The following is an 18,835-nucleotide window of genomic DNA, read 5'->3' as shown; positions in this document are numbered from 1 at the left end:
TATATATATATATATATGTTTTAAACTTTTTATTACTTTCTATAGCCTAAAGTATATTTTACTAGAAATTTTAAGGAGGCCATGTATTTCTGTAGCTTGGTGACCCATCCTGAATGCCATTTTGTTGCACTATATTCATTAAGAATAAGTGGGATGAGTGATTTAAGAATGGGTTGCCAGGCTACAGTAGATCTATATTCTTGTCACATAAAGGGATGAAAACAACTCTGTTCTGGGATCAGGTGTAGGCTACTGTATGTATGCATGCATGTACTGTATAGGTATTTCATTTTATAAAGGTGTAATCTTTGCACAATGTCTGTATAGGATACCTTTTTTTATTTTTAAACCTGTGTCTTGTGGGAAAATGATACAATAATTGGTCAAATAAAAAAGTAGGCTATGTTGCCTATAACATTTGACATGAGCCTATATCCTCTGTAGTGAATTCAGTCATCTTGATCTTGTTAAAACGGTTTTTAATGTTCCAGAGAATTTTAATGGTTGATTTTAGGACTTGAAATTCCTGTTTGGCAGCCTAGATGTCAGCCTAGATTAAAGGAATTCCCCTAGGGATTGTTAAATTATCCAACTCAACCACTTGAAAAACCTGCAGTAAGTGAGACATTCCACAGGAGTGGTGGTCAAGTTTTGAGGTTTAAAATAAAATAAGAACATTTACATTAGTTTTCCAAAATTTTGTGCACATATAACTACCATTTGTCCGATATAGTGTATATTTGTGTAATTTGTAATTATTTGTAGCCTAATTGCTTTAGAGCACATCATGGAGCCTGTGGTAACATTTCATTGTACACATTGTACATTGAATCTGAATATTTGATGATAGTAGGCTACAGTTGACTATAATTGCACATTTTAGATGTCCCCCCAAATTCCTTCTCACTCCTTAAAAATGCCACTAGACCAAAACAGTGGAGAATCTTTGATAAAGGGAAAATGATGTGTCAATATTTCAGTTTTGGGGGTGTTGTTTTTCATTTGCATTATCGGATCTGTAGCAATAGGATTGTTGTTCCTTTGTACTCCAGGGAGCAATGAGAGTGTGACAGAGACCACAAGTAACGCTGGCTAAATCTGAGTTTAATGTGAAGAGTTAAAGCCACAAGTAAGCAAGTCCATATTCTGTATAGTTTAGGAAGAACAGATGATGGCAGGTTTTTAATTTCCTAATGTAGCCTTCCAGTTGATCGTAGCTCTGCAGCTCTGGATTACTGATTGATTGAAAACCTTTATTTTAAGAACATATCGTGGTGCTGATCTACTGTTACAGGAAGATATCTGCTGAGCAGGAAACACGGGTCTTTCTCTGTCATGGAGAGAGATCCCATGATCAGGATTGCAAAGCCAGGGATATGTGCTATTTAGATGCAAAAAAAGTACTTTTAATTAAAAGGTGGGGGGCTGCAAATTAAGCCACCTCGGAGAAAAGACTGTCATCTTTCGAAAGCGGTTTTTATTTCGAAGAGTAACGATGATTCTGTAGGCCTATGAAGTGCAGATGGACAAAAGTGAATGGGGCAATGAAGGGTTCCTGACAGGGCAGTAGCCTATGGATATAGCCCAGACTACCACCCTGGACCAGGGCAGCCAGTTTAAAACTTTAGAAAACAAATGAATGGACGAATATGATTTGCTGATGTGATGTAAGGCTATGTGTTTTAAATAACTCTTTTAATCTGTTTTATTGTTGACAAATTTCATGGGTAGCCTAATCAAAGATTTGAAGGAGGAGCATACAGGCATTTATTAGGTGCAGGTAAAAAAAGACTGATGTTTCGAATCACATCTTCATCAGAGTCAGTGAAAACAAAGGCTGGGTGGTACTAATAGCTTCTGGGTTGATCACCTGGGCAGGTGAGTATGGAGGGGCAGTGCATTCAATCAGCCAATGACTCTATTCCACCAATTAAGTGGCTGATCTCAGAGAAGCCAGTCCACAAGAAGGCAAAAAAAGTAAACACTCAATATATACAAGAAAAACACTATAAAAACATAGGAGAGAGGGCATATCTATCAAAAGTCAATAGGACAAAGTCTATCCATACTGTCAATACAATAAGCCTTAGTCTAACACCGTAGACAGAGCATAGAACAAAAGATTCACATGGGACCAGTACAATAGGTTGAGGGCATGTCTGGGGTGAATGTACGTAAAACAGTCAAAAGCCTAACAAAAAGAGAGCAACACCAAGTCTCTGTAGGTGGACTAAATGTAAAGGGGCTCATGCCTAAAAAGGGTGTGTGTGTGTGTGTGGGGGGGGGGGGGCTAGGTGGGTAAACAGGCAGTGTACAGCTGGTTATAAGAACCATGAGAGGCTGAGCTCCCCGTTGAGTCCAGAAGGCTCTAATGTATTGAGTGTGTGGATCCAAAAAGCTTCTCTGCACAGGTGGGGGGGTGTTTAGATGTTGCCACTGAGACACAGAGACTTTTTCTACACCCCAGAATCAGCCTAATCAAGGATTTATTTGCAACCAGGTGTTTTATCTTCACTTGTATCCACCAGGTCAAGAGAATCAAAATAGGAAATCTCTTCTTTTATGATCAAAGATAACAATGAGACACTATTACTGTCTTTTTTAGAGATTAGAGAGAGATTCAAATTTTACATGTCTCAGTGTTGTGTGAAATGCATACAATAAGCATATAGGCCTACCTGTATTATGATTCCCTATGTAATGTAGGCTAACTGTAGTTCAGGACAGAGCTAGCTACGTAAACAAACTCAACTTTAATAACTATTACTATTATCCAACTGTATTATCTCTCAGATAAGGTTCGTTCAGGTAGAGGTGTTTTCAGGGGATATCGTTCAGATATCTTGTAGAATAGGGGAGGAAGACTAGTACTACTCAGTCAGTCTCTGAGAGTGTTTTAATAGTGTAAGCATTTACATTATTGACCAGAGACTGACTTATGCACACCCCTTAAAATAAAGTGTTACTATTTCTCCTTGTGTTTCTGGATTTCCTTGTGTACCTGTTTTGGATTATTTGTGGATTAAACCTCACTGAACCTGCTCCACCTGCCTCTGTGCACTTGGGTCCTACAGTACACCCCCTGACAGAAGAGATACACAACACAGATATATTGAGATAAAAATTCTCTGGATACAATGAATAGGCTACTCTAGTAATTGGAGTCGCTCATCTACTATGGCACATAGAAACAGGTTAGTTGAAAGAAGCAATGGATTACAGTACTGTACATGGAAAAACAAATTCAGTGGAATGCCCCTTTAATGCATTGCAGCTTGAAGGTAGGCTGGTCTCTCAGAGGCCCGGGAAGAGGTAAAACCTCTTCACCAGAGTGTATCTGTCCAGGGACGGCATCTGTCTGTGGAAATCTTCAAAGCGTCTCCTAACCTTTGTGGTTAAAACAATAAGAGAGGTTAGTTTGATGTGCTGACCGTGTCATTGAGTTATAAAAACAGATATTCCTTAGGAACATCAAGCTTTATTTGCCTTTTTAAATCTCGTGACCAAAATGCACATTGCATTGACAATTAATTGAAGCTGTGATCTAGGCCTACTGTCTCTGGTCAGTTATTTTCAAAAGATAATTTGTATCATAAAATCTAAAGTTGAATGTATCCCTTTCACAAAACGTTCCGAGGATCGCCTACTTCCTCCCATCGCGTACTTTGCACCTGAGGCTTCGTCCGCCCCGTCATTATTGGATTCAGCTGAGAAAGGGTTAACTACATCGCTTAGGCCTATTAGGACATTACTAATCATGTTATGACAAAATTAACGTTGCCTTGTTTAGCACATATTGGCATGCTAAGTAGTCTAACAACATACAGTATAGCACACAATCTTAGATCGAAAGTGAAAGCTAGGTTTTTCATACAGGCCTACTGTAATTTTAAGACAAAATTCGTATTTATGTGTAAGCCTAATAAATGCAGTAGCCTGTCCAGTAGACTTAACATTTGACAGACTTCACATTCTAATTTAGGCCTACTAGAATGTTGGCATATAATGCACTTTATTATGGACACAATTATGACTGTAATGCTCAACTTACATTTTAAGATATTTTCAAGCTCCTGTGCTTGTTCGGTGCAATCGATCACCTTCAAGACCTCTATCGCCACTTCGAGAGCCCCTTTTTCGGTGAATTTTGACACAAGGACGTCTGCTACATCCATTACATCTGCATCTTCCACATCTGCCAGTCGAATACGGGGCTCCTTTCTACGGTCGCACAAGTTCTTTATAAACTTCTTGAAGTTTTTCTTTCCTAAACCTTCGAGCACATCAATCATTAATCGCTTGTTGGTTTTTGCTGCCATATTCAATCAAAGTCGTTGCAACAAAGAGCATATAATGATAATTGTGGGCTATGCCTTTGGTAGTAGGCCTATACTGTAGCCTACGCCTATAGATTCCGCAGGTGCAGTCTAATTCCGCGATAGCAGAACTAGTATTTCCAGTTTAGAAAGCGGGAGGTCTAACCTGATGCGCCAGGTGGTTTGCGTCGCATAATCATCTTGGAACTCTCCGTTGGAAACTGTTTGGAAAGGGGCAGGCACTTTCAAAAATAGTACTTGGCTGGTGATTGGACTAACCATCACCTGTTGTGTATTTAGAAGAAGTCTTCACATGTATTTAGAAGTTTTAAGGAGTCTACACATGCATTAGAATAAACTACACATGTATTAGAAATAAACTATATTCTCAATGATAGACGATTCAACACTGAAAAAGCAGAGCCCTGTGTGTGTAAATCAGAAACTTAAGGCCTCGGCTGTCACAGAGTAAAGCACAGGACAGACTAAGCACACCAGCCAGACTAGGATGTTAAGGTAGTGACAGAGTAGACTAAGGATACCAGACAAGGATGCTAAGGTAGTGCGTAAGATTGACCATAGGGACTAGGAAGTGAAGGACCATATGACATGTATAAATTAGGACTTGATTAGTGGACAGAGGATATTAAAACTAAAGTTTGTAATAATGAATCATTGAGGAGTGGACAATGGATGAGTAACAGCTGTCTCAGAAAGGGAGCTCATATAAGGTGTAATCAAATTTAATTAAACATCAGAAAGCTAAAAATAATAGTAGACCTACAGTATATGCTTAGGAAAAAACCCAAGCTATTGGACAGAAGGCACTGCCCTAACTTTTAATAAACTGAACCATAAATCTGAAAGCCACCAATGACAACTGCTAGAAACAGAGATTATAAGACTTGTATGTGAAAAGAGCGTCTTTAGTCTCTGCAGGTCACTCACTGAGATTGTGTATTTGCTCTTGTGGAATTAAACAGCTTCTGTTGATCTCCTCTGGACTTTCTTCATTACTTAATTTGATTGTTCTGATAAAGTGTTCCAAGAATAGTTTAAGACAAAATCTAAGACACACTGTCTATCATGCGCCAACTTCAACTGCTCCTCGTTGTCATCACACCTAAACCCACCCAAAATAGATGAATGTATTTCAAATTCCTCAGAACCAACGCTAATTGGTGAGATCGTTTTCTGTTCTTGCACAAACATATCTCTATGGAGAGTATGCTGAATGATTTGCGAGAGAAACAGAATTGAGCTTGTGATCCATAGTGGGTATATATCCATATACATATCCTTGTGATTTCAACTCGCCTGTCACTGGCTCCCTGGAGGAATTTAGCCTGGCTGCAATAACGTTATCGCGAACGGAATGAATACTATCTACTATCAAACAAAACATGTTCAGCTATAATTAACCTGTTAAAACTAAGATGCCTGGATAAAAAAATTATGTCTCCAATGGATATATTTGACAAAAACAGGTTAATATGCAAGCCGGTTTTCATTTCATTGCATTTCACATAAACGTGAACTTGTTCGTGGACGCGCGTAGGACAGAAAAGCACAACTGCGCAAGTACAAAAGTCACCGGAAATAGCCAAATGACTACAAATTTAGCCAAGATGGCGCGGTTCAATAGGGCTTCACTTTAGATTTCGAATCCTGGGGGCTTGGGGTATAGCCCAAATCCCAGTGATTTTCAGGGCATTCTGATGTGGCATTTCAAAATAAAGGCCCTCTAAACTGTCCTATAAAACCTACTGTTTCCTGCCATTTCAGATTAGGATTAAAAGGAGACCGCCCATAATGCCTCAACACTTCCACTTCAGAGTACTAGTAGACCACTCCAGGGTGTCACCCAGTGATTTACCATCGTCCTTATTTTCAAGATAGTCTTCTTCAACTGCCATACAACTCTGCATAGAGGACAACGCCCCATCTGGTCGGAAATCCTCGAAACTACCTCGAAAAATAATGACGATGCCACAAAAAACAGCTAAAAAGATCACTTAGCGGTAGCGCCGAGCTTTCAAAACCCATAGTTTGTTAGAATAGGCGTTTCTGCTTTGGTGAGTGGCTTCAAAATGTTTATTTGATACTTTTAAATATGAGCGCCAAGCGCCGCCAATTGGCGAATATTTAAAAGTCAAAATTTCCTATGTTGGTAGAAAGGACTGTGGTAGCAGATGCTATGTCTTCAGCGCACTCACAGTTCCTGAGAAGGCCTAGGCAGTAATAAACTAATGACAAGACTTATCCCCAAAACATCCGGTGAGTCAGACTCCTTCCCCAAATTCTGTTACTTCTTCACTACTGATTGTCTGGGGGTTAGATAAGGGCTTCTTCCCCAAATTCTGTGTTCCCACACCACTGGGGCTCACCCATGAGGGTTAGATGATAAGCAACCACATTTGATGAAGAAGAAGCACAACTTTTGTAACTTCCTGCTAAACTTTAGGATGAGGATTCATAGAAAAAGAGAGATTGCAACATGTCAGAGACTGACTGCACTGTAAACCAATTGCAGTGTCAATTGTGAGTATTGATTGGACGTGTGGTTTTTGTCCAAGTACATGTAAATATTTGTCTGGAAGACTGCCACTCTACACTAGGTCCTCAGACAGAGCAGGGGGGCTCACTTTTGGGTCTTGAGGGCTTTGCGGGCCTCCCGTGCTTCATGCTCAGCAGATATCTTCCTGTAACAATAGATCAGCACCAGAGCTGCAGAACTACAATCAGCACATAGCCTACATCATGATCTCCGCAATCACTGCTGTCAGCTCCCGATTGGCTGGGGATGAACCAATAGGAAGTATACATTAGGAAATTAAAGAAAGTGCCATAGGCACATGCCAGGAATACATAAGTATTGACTCAGAGGAGCACAACTTTGAAGACCATCAGAAATTCTAATTCTAAATACATGGAGTCTTAAACGAACTGCAATTTATTGCTCTGCATTGAGTGACACTACATGGAAACATTAATGATCCATGTGAGAAGGGAGCAGAAAGATCTAATAGTTTGGGCGCTAGCCTACCATATATGACTGAAATGAAAGTAGGCCTATTGTTGCTTACCTTAAGCCCCTACAGTATTGTAGCCAATTTTTAGTTTGATATTCTTCACTTTTCTTTCAGCACTATGCTTTTTCTCCATCATGGCCAAGAGGTTGACCAGCTACCTCACAACCAACAGCTACATCGACAGCAGCTGTCAGAAGGCCGGCGTGCCTGGATTCCCAGGAGTATGGAGCACTCAGCCGTGATTTGGGAGCAAATCCAGAGGGCAAGGAGAGAGAAGAGGGACCTGCATGTCGTGTGGCTGGACTTTGCCATTTACGCATATGGGTCCGTCCCTCACCAATTGATCAACTTCGCCTTGGATTTCTTCCACACCCCTGACTGCATCAAAGACCTGGTGGCCAAGTACTTTGCAGACCTGCAGATGTGCTGTGCCCATCAGGACTTCACCACAGGCTGGCAGCAGCTTGAAGTGGACATAGCAATGGGATGTTCAATCTCTCCGATCCTGTTCATCGCAGCCTTCGAGATCATCCTCATAGGGGCAAGGAAAATGGTCGGAGGAGTGAAACTGCCATCTGGTCAAAGGTTACCACCGCTGAGAGACTACATGGACGACGTCACCACCCTCCTCCAGACAGCAGCATGCACAACGAGACTGCTGAAGAGGATTGACGAACTCGTAGGCTGGGCGAGGATGAAGATCAAACCGTCCAAGTCGCGAAGCCTGTCTCTCAGGAAAGGGGTCAGAAACGATCACACCATCTTCACCACAGGGGGAGAGGAGATCCCGTTGCTGTCAAAATAACCCATCCGCAGCCTGGGGCGATCTTACACAAAAGAGCTCTCTGACAAGCAGGTGGGAGAGTCGGTGAGGAAGCAGCTTGCAGACGGCCTGGCCAGGATCCATCAGAGCCAGCTCCCTGGCAAGTACAAGGTATGGTGCTACCAGCACATACTCTACCATCGGGTGATGTGGCCTCTGAAGCTGAGTGAGGTCCCTTCCTCAAGCAAGCTGGACGGGCTGGCACACTCCTACATCAGGAAGTGGCTGGGACTGCCAAGATGCCTCTCAGATGTGGGCCTCTTCGGTCGGAACACACTTCAACTGCCGCTACACTCCATCAGCTTGGGATACAAGCAGGAAAAGGGTGGTCCTGGCCTTGAGAAAATCCTCCGACCATCTGGTCAGGTCAGCGGGTACCCAAGTAAGAACAGGAAGGAGGTGGAAAGCAGAGGAAGAGGTAGACCAAGCAATCGGCAGGCTGAAGCACCACAAGGTGGTTGGCAGAGTCCAAGTGGGTCGAGCAGGTCTTGGCAGGAGTGAGACCCCCCTCTTCTGGTCAAAGGCCTCCAAGCAGGAGAGAAAAGCCATGGTGGCGACGGAAGTGGCAAGGGCAGAGCAGGAACGCTATACCATCAAAGCGGTATCTCAGAGCCGGCAGGGGGGTTGGTCTTCATGGGAAGGTGTCATGGAAAGGCCGATGTCATGGCCCGACCTGTGGAAGATCCCTCAAGCCAGGATCAGCCTCCTGATCCGAGCAACCTACAACACCTTACCTTGTCCCCGAAACCTCCACCTATGGTTTGGCGCTGAAGAGATCTGCCCCCTTTGCAACACCAGCAACGTTAGCCTCCAGCACATCCTGTCAGGCTGCAAGATAGCTTTGTCCCAAGGTCACTACAGATGGCGGCATGATGCCGCCCTGAAGAAGCTGGCAGAGGTGGCCGAGTCGTGCAGACGGGAAGCAAACAGCCGGCCGGCTGCCCCAGCAAGACACACCATCCAGTTTGCAAGGGCTGGCGAGAACATCAATGCCCCTCGTCCATCAAACATGGGAAGGCTCCTCTCACCCGGCAATGATTGGAGCATGAAAGCCGATATTGGAAAGAAGCTACAGTTCCCCAGGGAGATCGCTGAAACATCTCTACGGCCAGACATGGTGCTATGGTCCATGGCTTGCAAGACGGTCCTCCTGGTGGAGCTCACTGTGCCATGGGAGGAGGGTCTGGAGGCTGTGCACGAGCGGAAAGGGCAAAGTATTCAGACCTGGCGGCAGAGTGCAGGGAGGCTGGCTGGAAAGCCACAATATATCCTGTAGAAGTGGGGTGCAGGGGCTTTGTTGGCTCCTCAACCTCTTGCCTGCTCCGAGACCTGGGGTGCACAGATGCTGGCCATCGGAGAGCGGTGAAGAAGCTGGCAGAGGAGACCGAGAAAGGCAGCTTCTGGTTGTGGCTGCGGAGGAAGGATAGGAGCTGGGGGCCGAGTAGCACCAGGGGGTGGCAGGGAGAAACCCGAGCCATCGCTCCGCCACCGGTATGTACTGGGGTTAAAGGAGCGAAACATCAATGACCGGTGGTCCCCAGCTGATGACCCATCTAGGCCCACAAAGGTGTTCAGGGTACACCTGCGTACCAAAGGCACCGGAGGAGGTAGGTCAGGCAGAAATGTCTGGCAGGAAGACCACCAAACCTGTATTTTCAACTTAGTCACTTGTTTGATGCTTTTAGTCACTTGCCTAAGTGGTTCCGTGGAGTGATGGGATGTAGCCTACTTACTTGTTTGAGCTATTTCTCAGTTACCTGATGTAGCATGAAATTGTAAAATGTTTGTGTGTCAGTTTTCCAGCTGTAAGGGAGGGTTTCCTGCTGATGTCCTGCTGGCGACCTATAAAAGGTGCCAGGTTTGTCGGTTTGGGAGTCAGTTGGGCAATGATGTAAGGGCTGTTGCCTGCTGCTGCTGTTGTTTACTAATAAACACCACCTCGGGCTGCAATGGACCTCGATCTCCTGCCTCCCCACTGAATCCTCCAACCGCAGTATTGGTCATCCAACAGCCTCTAAATCTTTTCAAAAGACGATGATGATCGATGTGACTGTATTGGACAACTAATTAAAGACAAAACAAGCTTCTTTAATATAGTTCAGCTGATATAAAATGACATCAGCCTACACATAGGATTAAATAGCCTATTTAAACTTTCAGAAATCGCCAAAACGGTTTCACCTGCCTGTTAGCTGGGGTGTGACCTGCTTTCGATGATAGACCTCCCCTAGCCTCGTGAGACTATACTGATTTTGCGAGCTCAATTCTGTTTCTCTCGCAAATCAGTCTGGATACTCTCCATAGAGATCCATTTGTGCAAGATCAGAAAATGATCTCACCAATTAGCGTTGGTTCTGAGGAGTTTGAAATACATACATCTATTTTGGGTGGGTTTAGGTGTGATGACAACGAGGAGCAGTTGAAGTTGGCGCGTGATAGTGTCATAGATTTTGTCTTAAACTATTCTTGGAACTCTTTGTCAGAACAATCAAATTAAGTAATGAAGAAACTCAGGAGTCCAGAGGAGATCAACAGAGGCTGTTTATTTCCACAAGAGCAAATACACAGTCTCAGTGAGTGACGTGCAGAGACTAAAGATGTTCTTTTCACATCTTATAATCTCTGTTTATACAACGGTTAGTTCTGGTTCTTGATTCTGATTGGCTGGAAGCCGTGTTAAAATACTTTGTAACACACACCTGGGACCGCATATCATTCTATTTTTAGTATTAACGCGCCTCCTATTTGATCCAATGCATTGTAGTTGTTGTTGTTGCTTGGCAAACCTTTTGTTAGGGGAACTATTTTGCTCGGCGGAATTGAGGGAATGATGCTTCGTTTTGAATAAATGTTAATATTTTACATTGCTGTGTGTTTATTTTACACTAATAGCTGTAGTAACCGTTGTATAAAAGCAATAAACCAATCGAGGCCGTGTGTTATAGTGATTTTATAACAGCTAGGGGGGTTTTAGGCACTCCACTTCGCGCCCCCTAGCTGTTATAAAATCTCTATAACACACGGCCTCGTGGTTTATTGCTTAATTCTATAGCAGTTGTCACTGGTGGCTTTCAGATTTATGGTTCAGTTTATGAAAAGTTAGGGCAGTGCCTTCTGTCCAATTGCTTTGGGGTTTTTCATAAGCATATACTGTAGGTCTACTATTATTTTTTAGCTTTCTGATGTTTAATAAATTTACTCATCCACTGTTACTCATCCACTCTTCAATGATTCATTATTACAGACTTTAGTTTTAATATCCTCTGTCCACTTATCAAGTCCTAATTTATGCATGTCATATGGTCCCTCACTTCCTAGTCCCTATGGTCAATCTTACGCACTACCTTAGCATCCTTGTCTGGTATCCTTAGTCTACTCTGTCACTACCTTAACATCCTAGTCTGGCTGGTATCCTTAGTCTGTCCTGTGCTTTACTCTGTGAAAACCGAGGCCTTTAGCTTCTGATTTACACACAAAGGGCTTGCTTTGTCTGTCAGTGTGTAAATCAGTCTGTGTTCGTCTATCATTGAGATGCACAGAGTGAATGTAGTTTATTTCTAATACATGTGTAGTTTATTCTAATGCATGTCTAGACTACTTAAAACGTCTTAATACATGTGAACACTACTTCTAAGTTCTAAATACACAACAGGTGATGGTTCGTCCAATCACCAGCCAAGTACTATTTTTGAAAGTGCCTGCCCCTTTCCAAACAGTTTCCAACGGAGAGTTCCAAGATGGTTAGTCAAGCAAACCACCTGGCGCGTCAGGCTAGACCGCCCCCTTTTTTTCTGGAAATACTAGTTCTGCTATCGCGGAAGCCGACTGCAACTAAGGAATTTAGAGGCGTAGGTACTACCAAAGTAATAGCCCACCATTATCATTATATGCTCTTTGTTACAACGACTTTGATTGAATATGGCAGCAAAAACCAACAAGCGATTAATGATTGATGTGCTCGAAGGTTTAGGAAAGAAAAACTTCAAGAAGTTTATCAAGAACTTGTGCGACCGTAGAAAGGAGCCCCGTATTCGACTGGCAGATGTGGAAGATGCAGATGAAATGGATGTAGCAGACGTCCTTGTGTCAAAATTCACCGAAAAAGGTGCTCTCGAAGTGGCGATAGAGGTCTTGAAAGTGATCGATTGCACCGAAGAAGCACAGGACCTTGAAAATATCTTAAAATGTAAGTTGAGCATTACAGTCATAATTGTGTCCATAATTAAGTGCATTATATGCCAACATTCTAAATTAGAATGTGGAGTCTGTCAAATGTTAAGTCTACTGGACAGGCTACTGCATTTATTAGGCTTACATATAAAAAAAAACTAATTTTGTCTTAAAATTACAGTAGGCCTGTATGAAAAACCTAACTTTCACTTTTGATCTAACATTGTGTGCTATATGTTGTTAGCTTACTTTGCATGCCAATATGTGCTAAACAAGGCAACGTTCATTTTGTCATAACATGATTAGTAATGTCCTAATAGGCCTAAGCGATGTAGTTAACCCTTTCTCAGCTGAATTCAAGAATGACGGGGCGGACGAAGCCTCAGGTGCAAAGTACGCGATGGGAGGAAGTAGGCGATCCTCGAACGTTTTGCGGAGGGGCTACATTCAACTTTAGATTTTATGATACAAATTATCTTTGGAAAATAACTGACCATAGAGAGTAGATCACTGCTTCAATGAAAGTTTTCCCTTTATTCAAAAAGGGAAATGCATTTTGCAATTGTCAATTCAATGTGCATTTTGGTCATACAATTTTAAAATGCATTTTGGAATTGTCAATTCAATATGCAAAGTGACATTGCAATCCTCAATTCACTTTAAATTATTTTGATTAAAAATTAGAATGAAAGTTCAATCAATTTTTGGCCTCTATAATCAAATGGTAATGTTCAAAACAGCTCCCCAGTCTATTACATTCACATTTGCTTCTACTTTTCTACATCACTGTAGAAACCCTGACGTCATTTCTGACCAGAATCTCTATAGATAAACATGTTTATTCTATGATCCAATCCTATTTTTATCATCTCAGATTTTTTTTATATATAAGATCATTTCTATCTGCAAAAAAATCTGGAAATTGTTATTCATGCTTTTGAATTTAATTATTATTATTGTTGTTATTATTATTATTATTATTAGTAGTAGTAGTAGTAGTAGTAGTAGTAGTAGTAGTAGTAGTAGTAGTAGTATTATTACTTGTCACCACGCAGGCAATCTGAAGACCCACCTCTACTCTGCCTTTGATTGGCTAGCTTTGATCCTAACCTAAAACCAGTCTAACCAACAAAGGCATGGAGCACCAGCCAATCAGAGGAAGAGTAGGGCGGGATAATCTCTCAAACTCTTGGGAGAAATGTGGCGTTGTCATTACTCCTTTAGCTGCTACAACTCTCTGAAACATTAAAACAGCTCTCTGTCTGTGTTGTGTGCAGCACTACGACTCCCTCAGCAGCAGGATCTACCTGCAGCCGCCCCGCCCACTCAACAGGCTCCGCCCACCCATCAGGTTCCAGCACAGCAGGAGCCGACACGCCCAGTGTCGTCTGTGCTCATCCACAGCACAGCAGAGTTCAAGGCGGACATACTTCAGAGGAAGGGAGATCAGGTTGGAAAGCTCACAGATCATGACTGGCGGTGGATGAACATATTGAATGGTTGCAGTGTGGTTTTGGAGTCAGATACTGGTCGTCACCAAAATAGAGATAGTATACAAACCTTCAGACTGTAGATTTGCTGTTTCACTGTTTGGGACATTGTCATTACATTGTACCTGTAACACACACAGGTTAAGTGGCACCATTTTAAAGGGCACCGCACATGCTAAATCAATTTTGTAATGTGTTTATCATATACCTATATTTCTATATAAACATATTTCTCTTGCCCTGGAAGCTCCACCCTTCAACAAGCCATTCGGATTTCCAATGTTTTCCGCGTTGTTACTGATGTTTTGGTGACGTAGATCGAGGAACATTATCATAGTCCTGCCCAGGTTCCTGCCCGGCCCTAGCGGCCAGGTTTGCTTCCGCTTTCAACGCTTTCAATTATGCTGCATCGCTGCTCTGTTTTCGGCTGCAAAAATCCACACGTATCGCTACATCATGTCCCAACTCTCCGTAAAGAAATTGGCACCCCTCCCCCGCCCTGCCCCGCCCCCTCCATCTCATTGGTCAACGGGGCTTTCACAGGAATCCATTCAGACAGATGAAATAAGATAGCTCAGGGGAGAAATGTGAGTTTTTTCTGCATAGGACATTAAAATTCACTTTTCTGAGACCCCAGAAACCGATTTTAGGTAGGTAAAAACAGCATATGCGGTGCCCTTTAAGTCACTGACCACCTACATGGGTTACATTGGTTGTCCTCTGCTCTGTCAGATGTACCTGCCGATGGAACAATCTGAGCGGACGCGCCTGGCCCTGCTGATCACCAACATGGAGTTTGATGACGAGTCTATGCGGAGGCGAGGGGCTGAGAAGGATGAGGAGAACATGGAGAGGCTGCTCACAGGTCTGGGGTACGAGGTGGTCAAACACAGGAACCTCTCTGCACAGGTAATGCTGTAGGCTACTTGGCCACACTGAGGGAAAGACATGCTTAGATAGATAATGACTACAATGCCCCCTGACAATTTATCCCCCTCCACAAAAAACCTCTCCATGCTCCATAGATCCGCTCCATAGACAGGTTATTGTGTGAAGTGACTTCAGAATAAATGCGTGGTCCTGGAGTTAAAGACTAACTCAGGGTACCCCCCCTCCAGGCGATGGAGGAAGCTGTGAAAGCGTTCTCTCAACGCCAGGAGCACCGCAGGGCGGACAGCACCTTCGTGGTCATCATGTCCCACGGGAAACGGGGAGAGATTTTGGGCGTCCACTGGAACGAGGCCAACCCTAAAGCGGACGTGTTTCGAATTGACAACATCTTCACCTGCCTGAACACGGCAAACTGCAAAGCCCTCATGGACAAACCCAAGGTTGTCATCATCCAGGCCTGTCAGGGAGGTGAGAAACTCAGCTTCTATGTCTTCATATTAGTTCCTGTTCATTCCTGGAATTGTGTTTATCTTTTTAAAACAGTGCGTAGGTTATACAGTAGCATGAAACAGGAGGTTGATCTGCATATCAGTATTCATAGTGCTAATTTTTCTCTTCTTCCTTCGGGGCTTTGCATATAGTACGGGGCCCTGATATAGAAATAACCCAGTGAAGATGGTTTCCATTACATTTCAGACAAAGATGGGTCGGTGTTTGTGAGTGACGGGCCTTCTGGGCCTTCTGATGCGGCGTCGGTGCCTGGACCATATCTGGGCCTGGAGGACGACTCCATCAGGAGACACAAGGAAAAGGACTTCGCTCCCTTGCTGTCCTGCACCCCAGGTGTCGTTAGCACACAAGCACATAGATACAGTACAACCCATCTATAAGTCATCTGAGCCATCTTTGTCTTCGTGGAAATTGATTTGTAAGGAATAGTAAACATACATATTAGACACAATGTTAAATAAAGTCGGTGTTACAAATAAATAAAGAAAGAAAGAAAGAAAGAAAGAAAGAAAGAAAAAAAGAAAGAAAGAAAGAAAGAAAGAAAGAAAGAAAGAAAGAAAGAAAGAAAGAAAGAAAGAAAGAAAGAAAGAAAGAAAGAAAGGAGCTGGCCCCATCTTATTCATCCTATTTCCTTTCATTCTTAATATGTGTACTGAGTTTGTGTATCCGAGTCTGTATGAACATATCCATTTGTAATGTTATGCCTTGTGGATCTTATGTGGCAAACCATTTTCCCCATGGGGACAATAAAGACCTTTCTACCTCTTCTCCAGATACCGTGTCCTACAGACATCCAGAGAATGGTTCCTTAATGATCCAGTACATCGTGGAGACATTCAACACTTATGCCTGTGATAAACATATTGATGATCTGTTCATGAGGGTAAGTAGTGCATCTGGATAATGCTTGATGTTCCTAAGGAATATCTGTTTTTATAACTCAATGACACGGTCAGCACATCAAACTAACCTCTCTTATTGTTTTAACCACAAAGGTTAGGAGACGCTTTGAAGATTTCCACAGACAGATGCCGTCCCTGGACAGATACACTCTGGTGAAGAGGTTTTACCTCTTCCCGGGCCTCTGAGAGACCAGCCTACCTTCAAGCTGCAATGCATTAAAGGGGCATTCCACTGAATTTGTTTTTCCATGTACTGTAATCCATTGCTTTTTTCAACTAACCTGTTTCTATGTGCCATAGTAAATGAGAGACTGCAATAACTAGAGTAGCCTATTCATTTTATCCAGAGAATTTTTCTCAATATATCTGTGTTGTGTATCTCTTCTGTCAGGGGGTGTACTGTAGGACCCAAGTGCACAGAGGCAGGTGGAGCAGGTTCAGTGAGGTTTAATCCACAAATAATCCAAAACAGGTACACAAGGAAATCCAGAAACACAAGGAGAAACAGTAACACTTTATTTAAGTGGTGTGCATAAGACTGACATGACAATGTCATGACATTAAGTGGTGTGCATAGGACTGACATGACACTTTTTATGTGCACGTGCGTGAGGCAAAATGCGCAAATGCAAATCATGCACAACAGGACTTAATTAGTTGTCCAACACAGTCACATCAATCATGTACTTTTAGAGGCTGTTTTAGAGGCTGTTGGATGACCAATACTGCGGTTGGAGGATTCAGTGGGGAGGCAGGAGATCGAGGTCCATTGCAGCCCGAGTTGGCATTTATTTACAGTAAACAACAGCAGCAAGCAACAGCCCTTACATCACTGCCCAACTGACTCCCAAACCGACAAACCTGGCACCTTTTATAGGTCGCCAGCAGGACATCAGCAAGAAGCCCTCCCTTATAGGGGGAAAACTGACACACAAAATTTTTACAATTTCATGCTACATCAGGTAACTGAGAAATAGCTCAAACAAGTAAGTAGGCTACATCTCATCACTCCACGGAACCACTTAGGCAAGTGACTAAAAGCATCAAACAAGTGACTAAAAGCATAGTGCTGAAAGCAAAGTGAAGAATAGCAAACTAAAATTAGGCTACTAGATGACCCACATTGAACCTGATATTCCTCAAATGAATAACACAATGACTCAAATGTTGTAGGCATGTGCCTATTGATGCATACATAACTAACTCAATTAACCACTGTTGGTGTGGCATGTAAATTAAGAATCATGGTGATTCATTTGTTTTATAAAAAATGACAAATACCAGGTGTGACCACCCATAGCTCACTATCACCCGGGGAAAAATGCACCGGTACACAGCATCAAAAAGCTAACTGGTAGTGGCTATCAAAGGACAGCAAGGTTACACAAATTTAGGCTACAATAGACACAAAATATGAAATGGCGCCTGATGCGCGTTGCCCAGTTGGCCCCCACTTATAGGGAGTTCGTGCACTACGCCCCCCATGTCAATAGAGCTCCAATATGTAGGCCTACAGTTATTCGCCTACTACGTGTTTATACAACTATACACATATAAAGCTGAAATTGTATAGGAAAATGATATGGCACCAAAACTAGTAACCTATTGCATCACTTAAGAACGAGATGTGTCTTTTAAAATTATAAATGTAATCCAGCTAACCAGATACTGTCAAGATTAAGAGTGTAGCCTATATCGAGTGTTTTTGTCAAACTGAAAATAACATCGAATCAAATAAAACTGAATAAAATAAACAAAGTCTTATCAGGGGTCAAATTTAAACCTTTAGAAAACGAATGAATGGTCGAATATTATTTTATTGTAGCCTCTGCTTATGTCGTTTAATCAGAATTTACCCAGGTAGGTTTTTCACACATAGGTCTACGCCTATACGAGGAATTTGCTTTGGAATGTTGGTGCATAACACTAAATAGACAACAGTATAGAGCAGTAGAGTGTAGCTAGTTGAGCTGTTATAAATAAGACAGTCCTACATAGGATACACTATTTGTATTTTCAGAAATCGCCCAAACCTGCCTATAGATTATGTTGTCTGGGGTGTAGCCTATTCCAGTGCGATTAGACCTCCCCCTTTATGTACTGGAAATACGGGTGCAGGCTATCGCGGAAGAAGACTACAACTTTGGAAAGTAGGCTACAGACTAACGCCCAATAGCCTACTACGACTGATTGAATATGGCAGGAAAAACCATAAAGCGCAACATTACTGATGTGCTCGAAGGTTTAGGAAAGAACCGTTTCAAGAAGTTTGTAAAGAACTTGTGCGACCGTAGACAGGAGCCCCGTATTCGACTGGGAGACGTGGAAGATAAAGACGCGATGGATGTAGCAGACGTCCTTGTGTCAAAATTCACCGAAAAAGGGGCTCTCGAAGTGGCGATAGAGATCATGAAGCTGATCGATTGCCGCGACGAAGCACAGGAGCTTGAAGAATTTCTTAAATGTAAGTTTAGAGCATTAGAGCATTACAGACATAATTAAGTGCCTCATAGGTCAAAGTTTTAGTAGACTAAATTTAAATGTCAAGTCTTTCAAATGTTAAGTCTATTGGACAGGCTACTGCATTAGGCTTATACATGGCTTTCCCCTTTTCCCCCTTTTTTATGCAATTTGTCTTAAAAATTGGCTACATGAGGCCTGTTTAGGCTATATGTATGCTAAAAACTAGGCCCTATATGGA

The 18,835-nt window shown here is 42.6% G+C and overlaps 1 protein-coding gene across 1 annotated transcript; it reads left to right on the top strand.

Annotated features, from left to right (window-relative positions):
• Window positions 1-12,228: 12,228 nt before the first annotated feature.
• caspa (caspase a) lies at window positions 12,229-16,367 on the top strand. The gene is made up of 7 exons (XM_084444008.1): window positions 12,229-12,357; window positions 13,619-13,791; window positions 14,564-14,740; window positions 14,950-15,190; window positions 15,419-15,565; window positions 16,006-16,115; window positions 16,228-16,367. Exons 1-7 carry the CDS (start codon window positions 12,234-12,236, stop codon window positions 16,318-16,320), a joined length of 1,065 nt encoding a protein of 354 aa, XP_084300134.1. The 5' UTR covers window positions 12,229-12,233; the 3' UTR covers window positions 16,321-16,367.
• Window positions 16,368-18,835: the final 2,468 nt, after the last annotated feature.

Source organism: Borostomias antarcticus (assembly GCF_949987555.1).
Source record: "Borostomias antarcticus genome assembly, chromosome: 10".
In the NCBI taxonomy this organism is placed as follows: domain Eukaryota; kingdom Metazoa; phylum Chordata; class Actinopteri; order Stomiiformes; family Stomiidae; genus Borostomias; species Borostomias antarcticus.
Note: the sequence above shows the minus strand (reverse complement) of the source record. Positions and strands in the feature narration are given on the sequence as shown.